We start from the raw sequence: 16,218 nt of genomic DNA on the forward strand, positions 1-16,218 counted from the left end.
ACAAGTGGGTCTCATAAAACTGTAAAGATGTATTGTGGGATAATCATCAAAGAAAATTGTTTGACCATAGCTCATAAAAAAACATGTAAAATGCCAACTTAGGGCATTCATTTGGCCATATTTTATAATCAAGAGATTTAGTTACTCTTGGGAAAATGACTGACAGGCAAGTAAGAAGGTGGTTACCTTAAGAATATATTCATCTCTAACATATAGTGACAGTATAACCTTTTGTTTTTTAGCCTTCATGTAATTCCATTTTCAACTTTTTAAAAACAATTATTATAAAAATGAGGATATGGATATGAATAAAAATTAAGTGATTATTAGGGGAGAGGAGTAAAAAGGGACAAAGATATGGTGACAGAAAATGATTTGACTTTGGGTAATGAATATACAACGTAACAGTTTAAATGCTATAGAAATGTTTGCTTGAAACCTATGTACTCTTATTGGTCAATGTTACCCTATTAAATTTAATTTTTTAAATAAAACTGTAAAATATTATTCATTTCAACAATGTTAGATATTTCTTCTAGTGAAGATATTTTCTATTATAACATTTTAAAAATTATTTTATTCTATATTTAACACCTTTTAAGTTCACAGAACAATAATTTTAGAATTAAAAATATACTTTCATTCATTTCTTTTTGAACAATTCATGGGATTTGTATGTAAAATTTAGTAATTTAAGTAAATAAAATATCTAAACTGTTCTCTTTAAACTCTTAGAATGAAATATTCATCAGAATGCAGTAGTTTTATTCCAGAATTATATATCTATGAAACAAAGAAGTCTGTGAGTTTTGCACTTATATCTACTATTAAGTATGTAAAAATATTAGATTAGTTACTATCTGTTACAAGTCATAGTAATGTGTTATAATGTCAAGTATACAAAAGAAATTCATTTGCATATTTACATAAAGGATAGATTTTACCTCTATTTACTGCAAGAATTAGAAATGTCTGTTATGGGTCAGCTTTTATTTCTCTCCTTTCATCAGAATTTTTATATATTAGGAGAGGTCAAGTTAAACATTTTTTAAATATATCATTCCTTATGTTATTAGAGAAGAGAGTAGTTCCTTGTTAATTTTCTTAAAGTCCAGCTCCAGATTTGAAAATTCATGTAAGCTTTATTTTTTTAAGTATACCTAAGCAGTTGACAAAGGACATTGACCCATGTAATCTTTAACACCAGTCTGTGGGATGAATTTGATAATGAAGAAGTATCTCATTACTTTTGAGATGTGTCATTGTAAATGTGTAGCTTGGTAACTGAGTGCTATAAAAAGGTCAGAATTAACTGAATTTTGTTTATCTGTCATTTCCACAGTGCCAGAAATCTGTGGGTAGTTTGTAATTGCCATTGCTTGGGTTATTACAATACATAGAACTGATAAGGTTTAGGCTGTTTGCCTTGTGAGCTGCACTTCACCCACTGTTGAATTAAAATCGTATGCACGTATCTGTGCTTAGTTTTATTTATGTCAGAAACAGAAAGGCAGTATGCTTTCAGTATGGGAAACCATATAACAAGCAAGTCAAAAATTATTATCATTATTTTAATAGTTTAGTACAAAGGAATAGTTATATGTTTCTATCATATATCTTTCATCTAAAATATATTTCTGTAGGAAAATACTGAAATTATTTTCCGAGTGACTTTTGTCATATTTTGTCAGTGTTAATATGATTTTAATTGGATTACCTGTGATACAAATGAAGACCTTCAGAATACAGAATGATTTTTATCTTCTTTGTCAAATACATATAAGTTTTTAAATAACTGTTTCTACAGTTAGAGTATTTGGCAGGAAATACAAGTAGATTATCTGAACTGCTTTGATTTTTCTACCATAGTAAAAATTTCTCATAATAGTTCTACTCTTAGGATGCAGGCTTTTCATCTATGAAATTCCAAGCTCTCTAGCAGTCACATCAGATGAACTTTCAAATTTTCAGATACTTGTGGTGAGTTAACCCATGCGTACACAAGGTACTTCCTTCAGAAATCCTGTAATCTCTAGTAATTGTCACACGTCATCAGCACCGCACAGCCACTCCCAGTTCCTACCCCAGTGAAGTGATTTTAATGTCTAGAATTTGGAATGTGCTATACCTCTTATCTTGTCCTACATGTTGTGTTAATAAAGGTTGTTTATTGCAGTAATTCTGTTAATTTCCTGTTTGAATGTTGAATGCAGAAAAATGTCTATATTCTTTTAAACTACTACTCAGTTTTTATAAAGGTATTCTTCCTCCAAAAAAAAGGATAAATGAAGTATTGTTTAAAAGTATGTCTCATATAGTCAACTCTTCAGCAGTTGTATATTTTCATTAGTCTAGTAATGAACACACCATTATGCATAAACAGAGACCTTAGAGTGTTGCTCATGAACAATCAGTACTCCAGTTAGCAGTACTTCTGTAGTATAAAAGACTTCTGGGTTGTCAGTATTGACTGGTTTTTGTTTCCTGGCAAAACAATTATAGTTCATTTTCGGATAACTCTACATATGGTATTTGTATTTTAATTAAAAATACAGTTATTATGTCTGAGCCTTATAAGCAGAAATTCATTATGAGGACACTTCTCATTTCCTTGAAATGTTCCCTTTCCTTTTTTACAGGGTTCTTAAATTGCAAAAGCCAGTTAAATTATGTGCTTTGGGGAGTTAATTTTTGGCACCATATGTCTCTAAAAATGATTTAATTTTATCTAATGCATGCTTTCAATATTTATATTCGGTCCTGCACAGAAATAATTTAAAGGTTTAAAAGAAGAGCTAGCCTACTATTGCTTTAACCCAGCAACATACAATGTGTGTATAATCTTACAAAAATTTATTTAGATTAATATATTTTTAATATCTGAGCTCTATTGTTGCTTTTTAAAACTTTGACTTAGCAAAGTGCCTTTACGTTAAATGCACTGCTGATATAAAAATGTGTTGTCATTATTCTTTTAAGAGATTTGATCTTCTGATTTGATAATGATTAGAAAATTAAAATAACAAAAAACAATTTTACAGTGGTCCCTTGTCTATCACAGGGGTTAGTTCCAGAACCCCCTGAGTTAGGCAAAAATCTGCAAATTTAATTATATTTATTTAATTATATATATATATATTATACATATATATAAATATATGTATAATATATATATATTAAGGTTTTATAAATCCTCCCAACACTCTTATAAACCTTTCCCACGCTGTTATTAACCTTTCCCACACTCACAAACACTTCCTATGCTCAAACACTTTCTACACTCTTAAACCTACATAATTTTAACAACATATGAAATTCTATATGAGTACTCACCAGTGAATATGCTACAACTTGAATGATGAAGAAGATCATGAATTAGCTGTGCAGTACTGATGATGATGAAGGTGATGACAATGACATGAATGTACTGCACAGCCAAGAAGAGCATTACAGATCTTCTGAAGGCACCACTTCATGAAGTACTTCAGCCAATAGTGTGCTGTGTATGATCTCTCGTGGGTAAACTAGCTCAAGCAGAAGCAGCTATAGCTGCATTTTCCATATGTGTAAGTCTTTGTCTACTCATCTGCTGTACATTATGTATTTTATTTCAATTTATTATTTTATATGTTTTAATTAATGTTTTTATATTTTTTATTGTTTTTATTTTTTAGGCTAGAAAATGCTTATTTTACTGCAAAAATAATTAGAATAATAATTATATAAAAATACCTATATACCGCAATATCCTGTGATTATAGTGAAAAATCCACAATACAAAATTAGATATATGCAATTTAAAAATCCTCAATACGGTGAACTGTGAATAGTGAACCGCGATATGGCGATTCACTATGTAATTGAAAGACTTATTTGAGGGATTATAAAAATTCTCTTCAAAGTTCTATTAATCAGTTTACATATCCTTATGCTCTTTTAAATGAAAGTACCACCAATCTTTTTCTAATTCTTGCAAATTCAGATTGTCATGAAAATGTTATATATGTCTATCTTTAATTTAGTATAAAATAAGTTATAAAGATACTACTCAAAAACTGTATTAACTATGTGAACTGATGGATGGCATACCAAAATTCTTTCAAATACCAAAATTATTTTCATATTGATATAAGCTCTTAATATTGTGGATAGTTCTTTCATTATAAGTAACATTGCACTTGATACATAACAAAAATCTTGTACAAAAAAATCATTTTTACATTTTAGCAAATGGCCAAGTGTAATAGGCTATCTTTTAAACCAGATTATAATAAATTCCTTAATAACAAATGTTTCCAGGCAACAAAATATGAAGGATGCTTTTCTTGCAAAGATGTCAGCTTAACCTAGAGTGGTTGTTATTTTAATTGAAACAACTAAACCTACAGTAAGCAACAGAATTATGTGTAATCTATAATTAAGTAAATAAGTTTTATGATAAATTTCCATGTACCTTTGCCAGCTTTGTAAATCTTGATATTTGACTTATCTTCTTTGGATTCACTCAAAACCCTCTGTCTGCCTAGTCCTAACATCAGTTCCCTCCTCCTTTCTCAGATATAACCACTAGAGTTTTAGAGTTTATCATTCCATTGCATTTTAATACTGTTTTTATGTAGTAATTACCTTAAAATATAAACTATTCTGATGTTTTATTTATATAAATGTTATACTATACATGCCACTTAAAGCTTTAGTGTATTTATTTTAAATTTCATTACTCAAGTGTATACAATTAGATTATTTCCAAATTTTCACTATTGCAAGCAATGTTATACATAAATATTATTTTATGTTTTCATGAGAACATATTATGACCATGTTTGAGAGTGGTATTTCTCAGACTTCAGAATATATTAGATTACTTGGAGGTCTTGTTAAAACAAGTGCTGAGCCCCAGAGTTTCTGATTCATTAGGTCTGAATGACTGTATTTCTAACAAGTTCTGAAGTAATACTGATCCTGCTGCTCTTAAGATACACTGGTCTAGAATATGTAGAGTTAAGTATAATTGCCAGATCAAAAGGAAACATCTCCAACTTCAACACATAATAGAAAATTGCTCTCCAAAGTCTTTGTGTCAAATTATACACAGATATAAACAGTATTAGGAAGTTTCATTTTTTTCCATATTTTCACCAGCAATTGATATGGACAGTTTATTTATTTATTTTTTTAATTGTTGGCCCTGGCTGGGACTCTCAGTTCATTAGAGCATCATTAGATACACCAAAGTTGTGGGTTTGATCCCTGGTCAAAGTACACACATGTCAAGCAATGGGTGCATGGATGAGTGAAGCAACAAATTGATGCTTCTCTCTCTCTCTCTCTCTCTCTCTCTCTCTCTCTCTCTTTCTCCTTTGTCTTCCCATTAGTCTCTCTGTAGTCAATAAATAGAAATTAAATAAAAAGAAAGAGTTAAAAAATAATTGCCAGGGCCCTGGCGGGTTGGCTCAGCAGTAGAGCGTCAGCCTGGTATGCGGAGGACCTGGGTTCGATTCCCGGCCAGGACACATAGGAGAAGCGCCCATTTGCTTCTCCACCCCCCACTCCCCCCTCCTTCCTCTCTGTCTCTCTCTTCCCCTCCCGCAGCCAAGGCTCCATTGGAGCAAAGATGGCCCGGGCGCTGGGGATGGCTCCTTGGCCTCTGCCCCAGGCGCTAGAGTGGCTCTGGTCGTGTGGCAGAGCGACACCCCAGAGGGGCAGAGCATCGCCCCCTGGTGGGCAGAGCGTCGCCCCTGGTGGGCCTGCGGGGTGGATCCCGGTCGGGCGCATGCGAGAGTCTGTCTGACTGTCTCTCCCTGTTTCCAGCTTCAGAAAAACACACACACAAAAAAAATAAAAAATAAAAAATAAATAGTTGCCAGTATGATGACAGTGAGTGAAATATGTTTCTTTGTACTATAAGTTGAGGTTAAATATATTTTTATATGTTCACAAACCAAATAGCTTTTCTTTTCTGTGATTTGCCTTTTTATATTATTTGTCCGTTATTATAGCATATTGTGTATATTTTTTTCCTTACTGAGTTATAAGGGCTCTTTCTTTCATAGATAAATTATTTTTTGACTAAGTGCTGTTAATATCTTCTTTAAACCTGTGGATTATTTTGTTACTGTTTAAATTTTAAAATTTCAATGTAATTAAATTAATCAAATTTTTCTTCTAGAATTTATTCTAATATTTTGTTTTAAAAGTTATTTTTCTCCTAAAGATTATAAACTTATTTTGTTATATTTTCTTTTAAAAAATTTAAAGTTTAGCTTTTCTTGATTTAGTCCATCTTGCTTTTATTTACATGTGTATTTTGAGTTAAGAATCTAACGGCTTTCTTTTACATCTTGTATAGGGAAAACTAATTATGTCATCTTTTCTTCTTTGATTTTAAATGAAAATCTGTTACATTTTAAATTTTTATATTTTATATGACTGTCTTTCTTTTTCAGTTCTTTTCTGATCAAATATTTATCCATTCCAATGTTATTAGTTCAAATAACTTTAAGACAAGTTTTACATATTGCCTGTCAAATTATTTGAGCTTGCTCTCCTATGTTACAATTATCTTAGTTATTCACAATTCTTTTTTCTTCCATCTGAATTTTAGATCAAGTTCCATAAAACCTGATAAGATTGTAGACTACTTTGTGAAAAATTTACATGTCATTGACACTCTTTCCTCATTTGTGGACATATTATATCCATTTATTCAGTCTTTACTTTCTATTTTTCAAAACTGCTTTTTAAACTATCTCTATAAAATCTTACATATTCTTTAATAAATTTAAACCTAGATACCTTACGTTTTATATTATAATTATGAATGGCATTTTTATACGATTCAAAATTGATTATTACTGATTTTTAGAAATATTATTGATGTTTTTAAATATTGATCTTCTAGGCAAAATAGTTTCTACACTCTCATTATCTCCCATTATTTGTTTGTGAGCCTCTTGCATATTCTAGGTACACATTCTTCCTCTTATAATTATCTTTTATTTTCTTATTGTTTTGGCCAGCATCTACAATATAATTTTAAATAAAGGTATTGGTTCCTAACATTCTTACTTTATTTTTCCTAGAATTCATGGAAATATTTCTGAAGTGTCTCTATTTAATAAAATATTTGTGAGGAGCTTCTGATTTGTACTCTTTCAAAGATTAAAGAAAATTTCCACTGTTTATATTAATAAATTAGCATTAGTTTGGTGTTGATTCATGTCAACTTCTTTTGGGGATGATTATATTTTCTTTAAAGTATTGATGTATTACATGAAAATCTTTGTTGATAATGAACCATTTTTAAATTTCTAGAACTATTAAATTGTAGTTCCTATTTTCTGTCTTCAATTAAAATAATGAGCTAGCTTCTAGATGGTACAAACTATGTTTCATCCATCAATAAGTAATTATTAATCACCCTCTAATTACTAATAAATCATTTTCAGTTTCAGTCTTAAACCAAACAGTGAATTAGGAGAGCACTTTTTACTCTCTAGTCAGAGAATATGGAGGATGAATTATTTTCTTGCTAGGCAAAGAGAAAAGAGAAGAGAGTTTAGACTCTATTGTTAAATCTTGCTGCATAAACTAGTTGCCCAAACTTAAGCAGCTTAAAACCAACACATGTTTATTTTCTCATAAAGTTTCCCAAGGTCAAGAATAGGGAGCTGTAGTGATGGCCAGAGGGAAAGGAGGTAGGTGGGGGCTTAGGTGGAGCTGGGAAAAGGCGGAGGAAATGGGAACAAAAATAGTTGTTGCTAGGGGCAGAGGGCACATGATGAGGTGGGGCGGATGGTGGTTTATTGAGTTGTGCACTTAAAGCCTGTACTGTTTTGGAAACCAATGTCATCCCAATAAATTCAATTACAAAAATACAGAGCTGCTTATCTGGGTGGATTTAATTTAGGGTCTGCCACAAGGTTGCAATCCAGTTGTTGGTCAAGGTGGCAGTCACCTGAAGAAGCTGGAGAATCTGCTCCCGAGATGATTCACAGGACTGTTGTCCAAAAAATGCTTCATTTCCTCTCTATGTGGGTTCTTCCACAGAGCTGTTCACACAGCATGGGAGCTGGCTCCCTCCAGCTCAAATGATCTGAAAGAATTAGAGGGAAAGAAAACCCAGGACAGAAGCCATCATTGTGTGTGGGTGTGAGTATGTGAGTGTGAATGTGATTGTGTGTTTTGAAAGTTGCATACTGTTACTTCTGCTATATTCTGATCTTGACAAGAAAAGTACTAAGTCCAGCCCACACTTAAGGGGACAGGAACTCTACTTTACTTTTTAAAGGAAGGAATAACAAATGAATTGAAAGGCCTATTATTAAAATCACATCTATGAACACTTCTTTTCTCAGACACAGTAAATAACAAATATATTTTATTTCACCCTATTTTTCTACAGTGTCACCCAGTTTTACCCTTTGAGCTAGATATAGTAAGGCTTTACTTTATTCTTGTATCCTCAACATAAAATAGCTATATTTTGTGACATGGTTTATTCTGCTATAAAGAGATGTTTGATATGAAAAGTCTTGTGTTTATTTATTCTACAAAACACACTGAAGAAATCAACATAAACAATTTCCACATTATCAAAATTCAAACAAGTTTTCAATGATAGAATATATTATATATAAAATTTTTAGTGTGGATTTTACCATTAATTTGTATGACATGTATGTCTTTGAAAATAACCTAATTATGTCATTTCTATATGGTGTGACTATTCTAGCTGTTGAGAGATAAATGTACATTGTCTGGAGTAAACTCCTACTGTGTTTTTTGTTTGGTTGATTTTGTATTAAACTTCCAAAAGGTATAGCATGCCCCATAGGAGAAGTCTTTCTTCTTTCTGTAGAGATTCAGTATTCAGCGTGTCACTACTGAGCATTGCATCCACTGTAGTTTGGTGCAGGGAGATGTTTCCATGTCACATAGTCAGAGGGAGGTAGATTAATAGGGAGTTCTAGCTGGAAATTTCTTCCCTGTTATTGTTCTCCCTCAGCAGTTGATGGCTAAGTTAATTCTCTTTAGTTTTGTCATGCTCTAAAGCACACATTGCCAAGCAATGGTAAGCTTTATGAGGAAAAAAATACGCAATGGTGTCCATCAAAGTCTTAAAGTTGCATTTTTAAACTTTGACTTGACCTGATGTGCCATTCAAAACAGCTTTAAAAGGTTTTTTTTTAAAAAGAAAGGTTCAATATGTCCCGAGGCTATCGGTTTTGAGTTAAACTGGGTGAAGTAGAAATATTTTACTCATCAGCTTTGCAGTCACAGAGTTTGCCTCAGCTAGAACAAAACTGCTGAGGCATTTAGAGAAAATTAACCCCCCATCCTGGCGGCCAGATGTGACTGGTTTCTGATGAATGCACATGAGTGGGCTGAAAAATCAAGAGACTGTGAAATTCCTGTCAGGTCCGTACAGTGCAGAATGGGCTATTGACTGCTTTCTATATTTCCCTCCATCATTCTTCTTGAACACTGCCATTAATTTCCTCTCCTGCTCTGACTTGTGTTTTCCCCCCCTCCCTCTTCCCTTTAGCTCTGTCAGCTGCAAAGAAGGATACACAAGTTGTGGCAGAAGTACTTCAAACTGGTGGTCCTCTACACCCGGGTGAGGCTGGCCAAGTTCCAGACAGACTCTCAAGAGAGCATTCAGAAAATATTAGCTGTGCAGGTAGGTGATTGCAGGGAAGTAGGAAAGATCATTGTGATCTAGATCGAAAAGCAAATGATGGGTAGTGTGATGAAGCATTAAAACCATATCCCATCAGAGTTTTATAAATTTTTAACCTCTTTAATAAACTGAATCGCATGAAGGATGAATTCAGTAAGTTAGCATATATGCCATGCATACTTAGGGGGGAAAAGGAAATTGAATTTATTTCTCACAAACCTCGGAATAGATTTTTATAAATACATTTGGTATAAATATATGTTTTCAAATCTTCAGGCTTTGCAGATGGCATTCGGCTGTTTAAAGGATACTGTCAACAGTTGCCTTGTGTTCCTTTGTGTGAAACCTACTGCAGTGAAAATGATACTCGTGTGTATTTTGTTTAACTGTTTTCTTTCCCCTTCCATTTTGCAAGAGGCTTGTCTGCCTAAGCAGGTTTGGAGATAACTTTATGGGAAAAATAAGCAATGTGGGATTAGAATGTAAATGTGGTTCCAGATACTTGTGAAATTTTACTATCCATCCCAGTAAAAACTTTCAGTGAATCAATTGTCTTAAATTAAGACTGATCCTTTTTAGAAACCCATATTGATTATGTGCAGATGATTATATTAAAATTACTTAAATCTTTTCAAAATAAGATTATACTGTATGAAGTGTTACAATGTTACAAAACATGATCTTCCAAAGGGAAACACACCACCTTGTTCTATTAGAAAGCAAAAACTAGAAGTATCTGTTGTATAAAAAAAAAACAATGATACATGCCTTTAAAACTTACAGCATTTTCATTAGCTTACAGCATTAAAAATGCATGCCGAACCTAAACATACCAAATTATTTTCTAAATATTTTAATTACATGTACACAACATAATGCTTTTATGACAAATAAAAGAATTTTGTAAAGCACTTCCAAAGCTATTTCAAATTTTATTTTTCTGGTGGCTATTTTTGCTATTTCCTTCTGAATATAGCCCCAAATATATATAGAAGTATATATATAGATATACCCCTTTAGATATAGATATACTTTATATAAGTATATATATAATATATAAACAACTCACAAAAATTAGGGGATCAGGGAACTTGCAGATACTCCAGTACTTTTAGCCTTTTGTATAGTGCATTTTCACCAATGAAATAAAAGTTGGATTTGCATCTCATTTGCATAATTGAACAACTTTCTTTGACTTGTCATTTGCTTTTCTGATGTTCTTTATTTAATTAAAAAATATTTTTTTTCTCTTCATATTCAGTTTGAAATATCCCCTAAGTTTTTTTTTTAATAATTTTATTTTTTTAATGGGGTGACATCAATAAATCAGGATACATATATTCAAAGATAACATATCCAGGTTATCTTGTCATTCAATTATGTTGCATACCCATCACCCAAAGTCAGATTGTCCTCTGTCACCTTCTATCTAGTTTTCTTTGTGCCCCTCCCCCTCCCCCTTTCCCTCTCCCTCTCTCCCCTCTCCCCGTAACCACCACACTCTTATCAATGTCTCTTAGTCTCACTTTTATGTCCCACCTACGTATGGAATAATGCAGTTCCTGTTTTTTTCTGATTTACTTATTTCACTCAGTATAATGTTATCAAGACCCCACCATTTTGCTGTAAATGATCCGATGTCATCATTTCTTATGGCTGAGTAGTATTCCATAGTGTATATGTGCCACATCTTCTTTATCCAGTCATCTATTGATGGGCTTTTTGGTTGTTTCCATGTCCTGGCCACTGTGAACAATGCTGCAATGAACATGGGGCTGCATGTGTCTTTATGTATCAATGTTTCTGAGTTATTGGGGTATATACCCAGTAGAGGGATTGCTGGGTCATAAGGTAGTTCTATTTTCAGTTTTTTGAGGAACCACCATACTTTCTTCCATAATGGTTGTACTACTTTACATTCCCACCAACAGTGTATGAGGGTTCCTTTTTCTCCACAGCCTCTCCAACATTTGCTATTACCTGTCTTGTTAATAATAGCTAATCTAACAGGTGTGAGGTGGTATCTCATTGCAGTTTTGATTTGCATTTCTCTAATAACTAAGGAAGAAGAGCATCTTTTCATATATCTGTTGGCCATTTGTATTTCTTCCTGAATGTCCCTTAAGTTTTTCGAGCAGTATACTTTATATAAGGGTTTTATTAATGATGGATAACAAAAATTTTTAAATAGTGGGAGAAATTTAAAGTTTTTAAAAAAGGCATAGCTTAAAATGTATTGGTGTAATAAAAAATCATATACAATTTTGTACTAAACTACAACTACACTATTTTTGAAGTCAGGTAAATATAAAAGTGTTAATATATACACAATAAAAATTATGAATTGGCTATAATCTGTGATTTCCTCTTAAATAATCGAAGGTAATCCATGTATTGTAATTATTATTTTAGAAAAATTCCATATTTCTACCCGAATGTAAACATTCTAAAAAAATCTTACAAATGATAAATTCTCATTGTGATTTAGGGTATATTTTGAAACATTTAAAATGTCAGTAGAAATAATCCTTATTCTAATTTTTTATTAGAAATGCACCAGTAAATTCTTTACCATACTTGATTTTAAATTACTTATTTTTATGGTTGTTATGTAACAATAGAAATGGAGAGGTAGAAATAAGACAGCATTGATAAGAAATTTCTACTGCTCATCTAGAGACTCAGGAGCAAGTCTTTTTTATTTTTTTGTGTGACAGAGACAGAGAGGGGCAGATAGAGAGAGGCACAGGAAGGGAGAAAGATAAGAAGCATCAACTCTTCACTGTGGCTCCTTAGTCTCCTTAGTTTTTTAATGATTGCTTTCTCATATGTGCCTTCATGGGGCGGGGGGCTGCTGCAGCAGAGCTAGTGACCCTGTGTTCAAGCCAGCAACCTAGGGCTTGAAGCCAGCAACTTTTGGGCTCAAGCCAGCGACCATGGAGTAATGTCTGTGATCCCACACTCAAGCCAGCAACCCTGCGCTCAAGCTGGTGAGCCCATGCTCAAGCCAGATGAGCCCATGCTCAAGCAAGGGACTTTGGGGTTTCATACCTGAGTTCTCTGTGTCCCAGTTTGATGCTCTTCCCACTGTGCCATTGCCTGGTCAGACAAGAGCAAGTCATGATTGTATTTGGTGAACCTGAGGAGCATAACTAAGTGGATTCTGCTGCAGATAGCTTCAATTTAGAATATTTAAATTTCGGCTTTTAATAAAAATGTGAAAGTATAATTCTCAGCATCTTGCCATGTGCAAGCCTTTAAAAAATATCTGGTTCTAAACTTTCCTATGTTTTCCATTGGGAGGTCATGTATTATAATATTGTAACATTTAATATAGTAAAATATTAATATTAAATGATTTAATTTTAGACGAGGTCGGGCACGTTCAGGGTGGTATGGCCGTAGACATGATTTAACTAATTTTAATAAAATATTCTTCACATAGTCAATATGAATTTCTAAAATAGAGTCTTAATTTAAAATAATTGAAACACTGAAGGTTTTTATTGGGATGAATAATAAAATGGCAACCTGAATGTATAGTTCCTGAAAATAAACTGAATGAAAAGTTAGCTCAGTCCTTTTGGAGAGAGCTACTAAGCAATATTGAAAAGATACAAGCAAAGACCTAAATAAAAGTAAATATATACCATTCTCAGAAATGAGAATATTATACATATTGGGAAGATGCCAACTTTGTAAATTCTCAACATCTAAAACTACATAATTTCAAAAGAATCACAAAATCCTGACAAAGTTTTTCAATGAAGCTTGATGAGGTGATTATAAATGCATTTGGAAGATAAATATCCACAAGAATACCTCTGATATTTTTTGTAAAAGAAAATTATTTGCAGATTGGGGTCAAAATCTTATGACACTGGGTAGCAAAACATATCAAAAAGCTATATTAATTAAATTCCGAAAACACACCAAATTGTTACCAAAATTAACTAATCATGGAATCATTTATAGTTTCCAGTCTTTTCACCTTCAGGAACTTGCAACTCCACATCTGATATTGTTTTAAACTCTTGGGAAGTGAAGAAACTATGCATAGTATGTGTACCTCTAATTGTATAATGAATGTAATAAAAGAAATGATTGGTTAATTTTAAATATTTTAATGATTATTGCCTCAATCTTTATTGGATGCATAAACACATAAACCAAAAGAAGAATTAAACAAATGTTGTAAATAAAAACATCAAATAAATGAGCCACATTTTAACCAACATTATTGGTGATTCTATTCGTTGTAGAATCAGCCTTCCACCCTCATCAAGGCTGACTAGAGCTAAGATTAAAATGCCTATTGCCAAAAGTCAATTCAGAGCCAAAAATTGTGAGTGAAAGAAAACTAACAAATTCACTTCTTCTATACCATACCTTTGACTGATTATTTTGTTATCTTTCCTTGGTAAAGTATACCTTTAGAATCCCATTTTGATTGATGAGGGGAAATGTAAATTATCATAACATATTGAAACCAATTTCATTCTGTACTTACTGAATACTAACAGAAAGAATATAATATACATAATGATCTTTGACCTTGAACAGTTTACAGTTAAATTGAACAGTATCAAGTAATTTCAAGACACATTACAGGAGTGGGTGCCTACTATGTAAAAGGTATTTTTTTTAGACACTGGAGTCCAAAGGTGAAAAATGTAATCTTTGTTTTCAGAGGGCTTGAAATCTTAGGAAGCAGAAACAATACAGGGTGGGGCAAAAGTATGTTACAGTTGTTCATATGAGAAATAAAGTAGTAATTAATAAATAATAATATAAGAATAAAATCTATGCTCCCTGTATTCAAAACTGTAAACCTACTTTTGACCCACCCTATATTATATGTAAATGTTAATGATGGCAAGAAGGGCACTTAGCCTGACCTGCAAATATCAGGTCAGTTTTCTAAGGAGGATAATTCTTTTTTTAAATTTTTATTTTATTTTATTTTATTAAAGATTTTATTTATTCATTTTAGAGAGGGGAGAGAGGGAGGAGAGAGTGATAGTGAAAAAGAGAAGAGGGGAGGAGCAGGAATCAACTCCCACATGTGCCTTGACCAGGCAAGCCCAGGGTTTCGAACTGGAGATCTCAGCATTCCAGGTCAATGCTTCTATGCACTGCGCCACCACAGGTCAGTCTCTAATGAGGATAATTCTTAAACTAAATCTTGAAAGGTGAGAGGACATCATCACCGGAAGTGGGCAGGGCATGATAGAAAGAAAAAACGGCTGGAATGAAGATATGTTAATAAACATCATAGTGCGTAGTATACAGAGAAAATGACAACTAATTTGATACTATTAGAGAAGAAAAATGCAAGATAAGGAATATTAGAAATGAGGAGGTAAAAATACAAAATATTAGAGATTAGTTATGTAATGACGTGTTACCAGGAATAGACAGTAAACTTTATGGTTGGCCAGGAAGTGGAGAGAATTATTTTGGCCTGAATTCAGGGTAATACTTTTCTAAAAGAAATGAGACTTAAAACAGGCTTACAAGAATGAGTAACTGAAGATATGTAGAGGAAGAGCAACATTGTACAGAGGAAATGGAAATAGGGGAGCACTTCTAAGCAGAGGAATTATGAGAGATTGGGAAAGTGACTGCAGGGCTATGGAATAAACATTGTTCCCTGATTTTCTTTTCTCTCTTTAACAAGGCATTTATTTAGTACTTAGTATTTGTCAGGCATTGTTATCAGTGCTTTATACATTTTAATTAACTTCTCAAAGAACACTAGAGATGTTATAATAGTGTCCTCATTTTATAGAAAAGGAAACTGAAACACACAGAGATTACGTATTTTGGCTACAGGATACCTGCTCTTAATCACCATACTATGGAAATTTTCTGTGTCCCTGTTACTGAGATTAGATAGTCTCAGAGAAAGATATTGAAAGACAAGAGATAAAGTAAAGTCTTACTTAAGGCCACATAGAACAGGCTAATTTAGGTTCGATATTTCAGTAATGCATTGAACACTCAGTAAATAATTCTTGACCATTTTTCAACCAAATGCTAAAATTTTGGCATGTACTTCTTAGGTATTCTTCTTATTAGGGATGGGGAGAATTGTGGCAGAACTAGTAATAAAAAAATAAAATTAACACAAGACTAGATTAACTGGAGGAAAATCAATTTAAAATGTGTGTACAGGAGAAACACAATACGATGCTCAGGTCATACAATGAGGCCCAAAGAAATGATCAAACTGGGCACCTTCTTATATTATTTAGACAAAGCAATAATAAACATGTGACAAATTGACAGGACAAAGAAAGTTAGTGTTCATTACAAGGGAATGTTAAGCACAGTTTGGGTATTTTTTTAGTGAGCAATTTGAACAAAGTAGTAAGTTAGAAAAGAGGCAATAGGAGCTGATTTTACAGGCTTTTTGGCTCTGAGTTGTGTTAGTGATAAAGGATGTTTCCCATGTGCAGTGAGGATACTTTTCACATAGTAATCTATTTCCTGCATCCAAGGAGACAAACAATGGTCAGGGTGCCCTTCTGGGA

General features: G+C 32.8%; 1 protein-coding gene across 1 annotated transcript in view; it reads left to right on the top strand.

The window, feature by feature from the left end:
* The window catches only part of CCDC178 (coiled-coil domain containing 178), a 408,692-nt gene that overhangs the window by 366,273 nt on the left and 26,201 nt on the right, over positions 1-16,218 (top strand). Inside the window, exon 19 of the mRNA XM_066352292.1 lies at positions 9,548-9,682. Within this exon, the coding sequence (XP_066208389.1) occupies positions 9,548-9,682 (135 nt within the window). The remainder of the gene's footprint in view (positions 1-9,547; positions 9,683-16,218) is intronic.

This window comes from Saccopteryx leptura, chromosome 11 (genome assembly GCF_036850995.1).
Source record: "Saccopteryx leptura isolate mSacLep1 chromosome 11, mSacLep1_pri_phased_curated, whole genome shotgun sequence".
Taxonomy (NCBI): domain Eukaryota; kingdom Metazoa; phylum Chordata; class Mammalia; order Chiroptera; family Emballonuridae; genus Saccopteryx; species Saccopteryx leptura.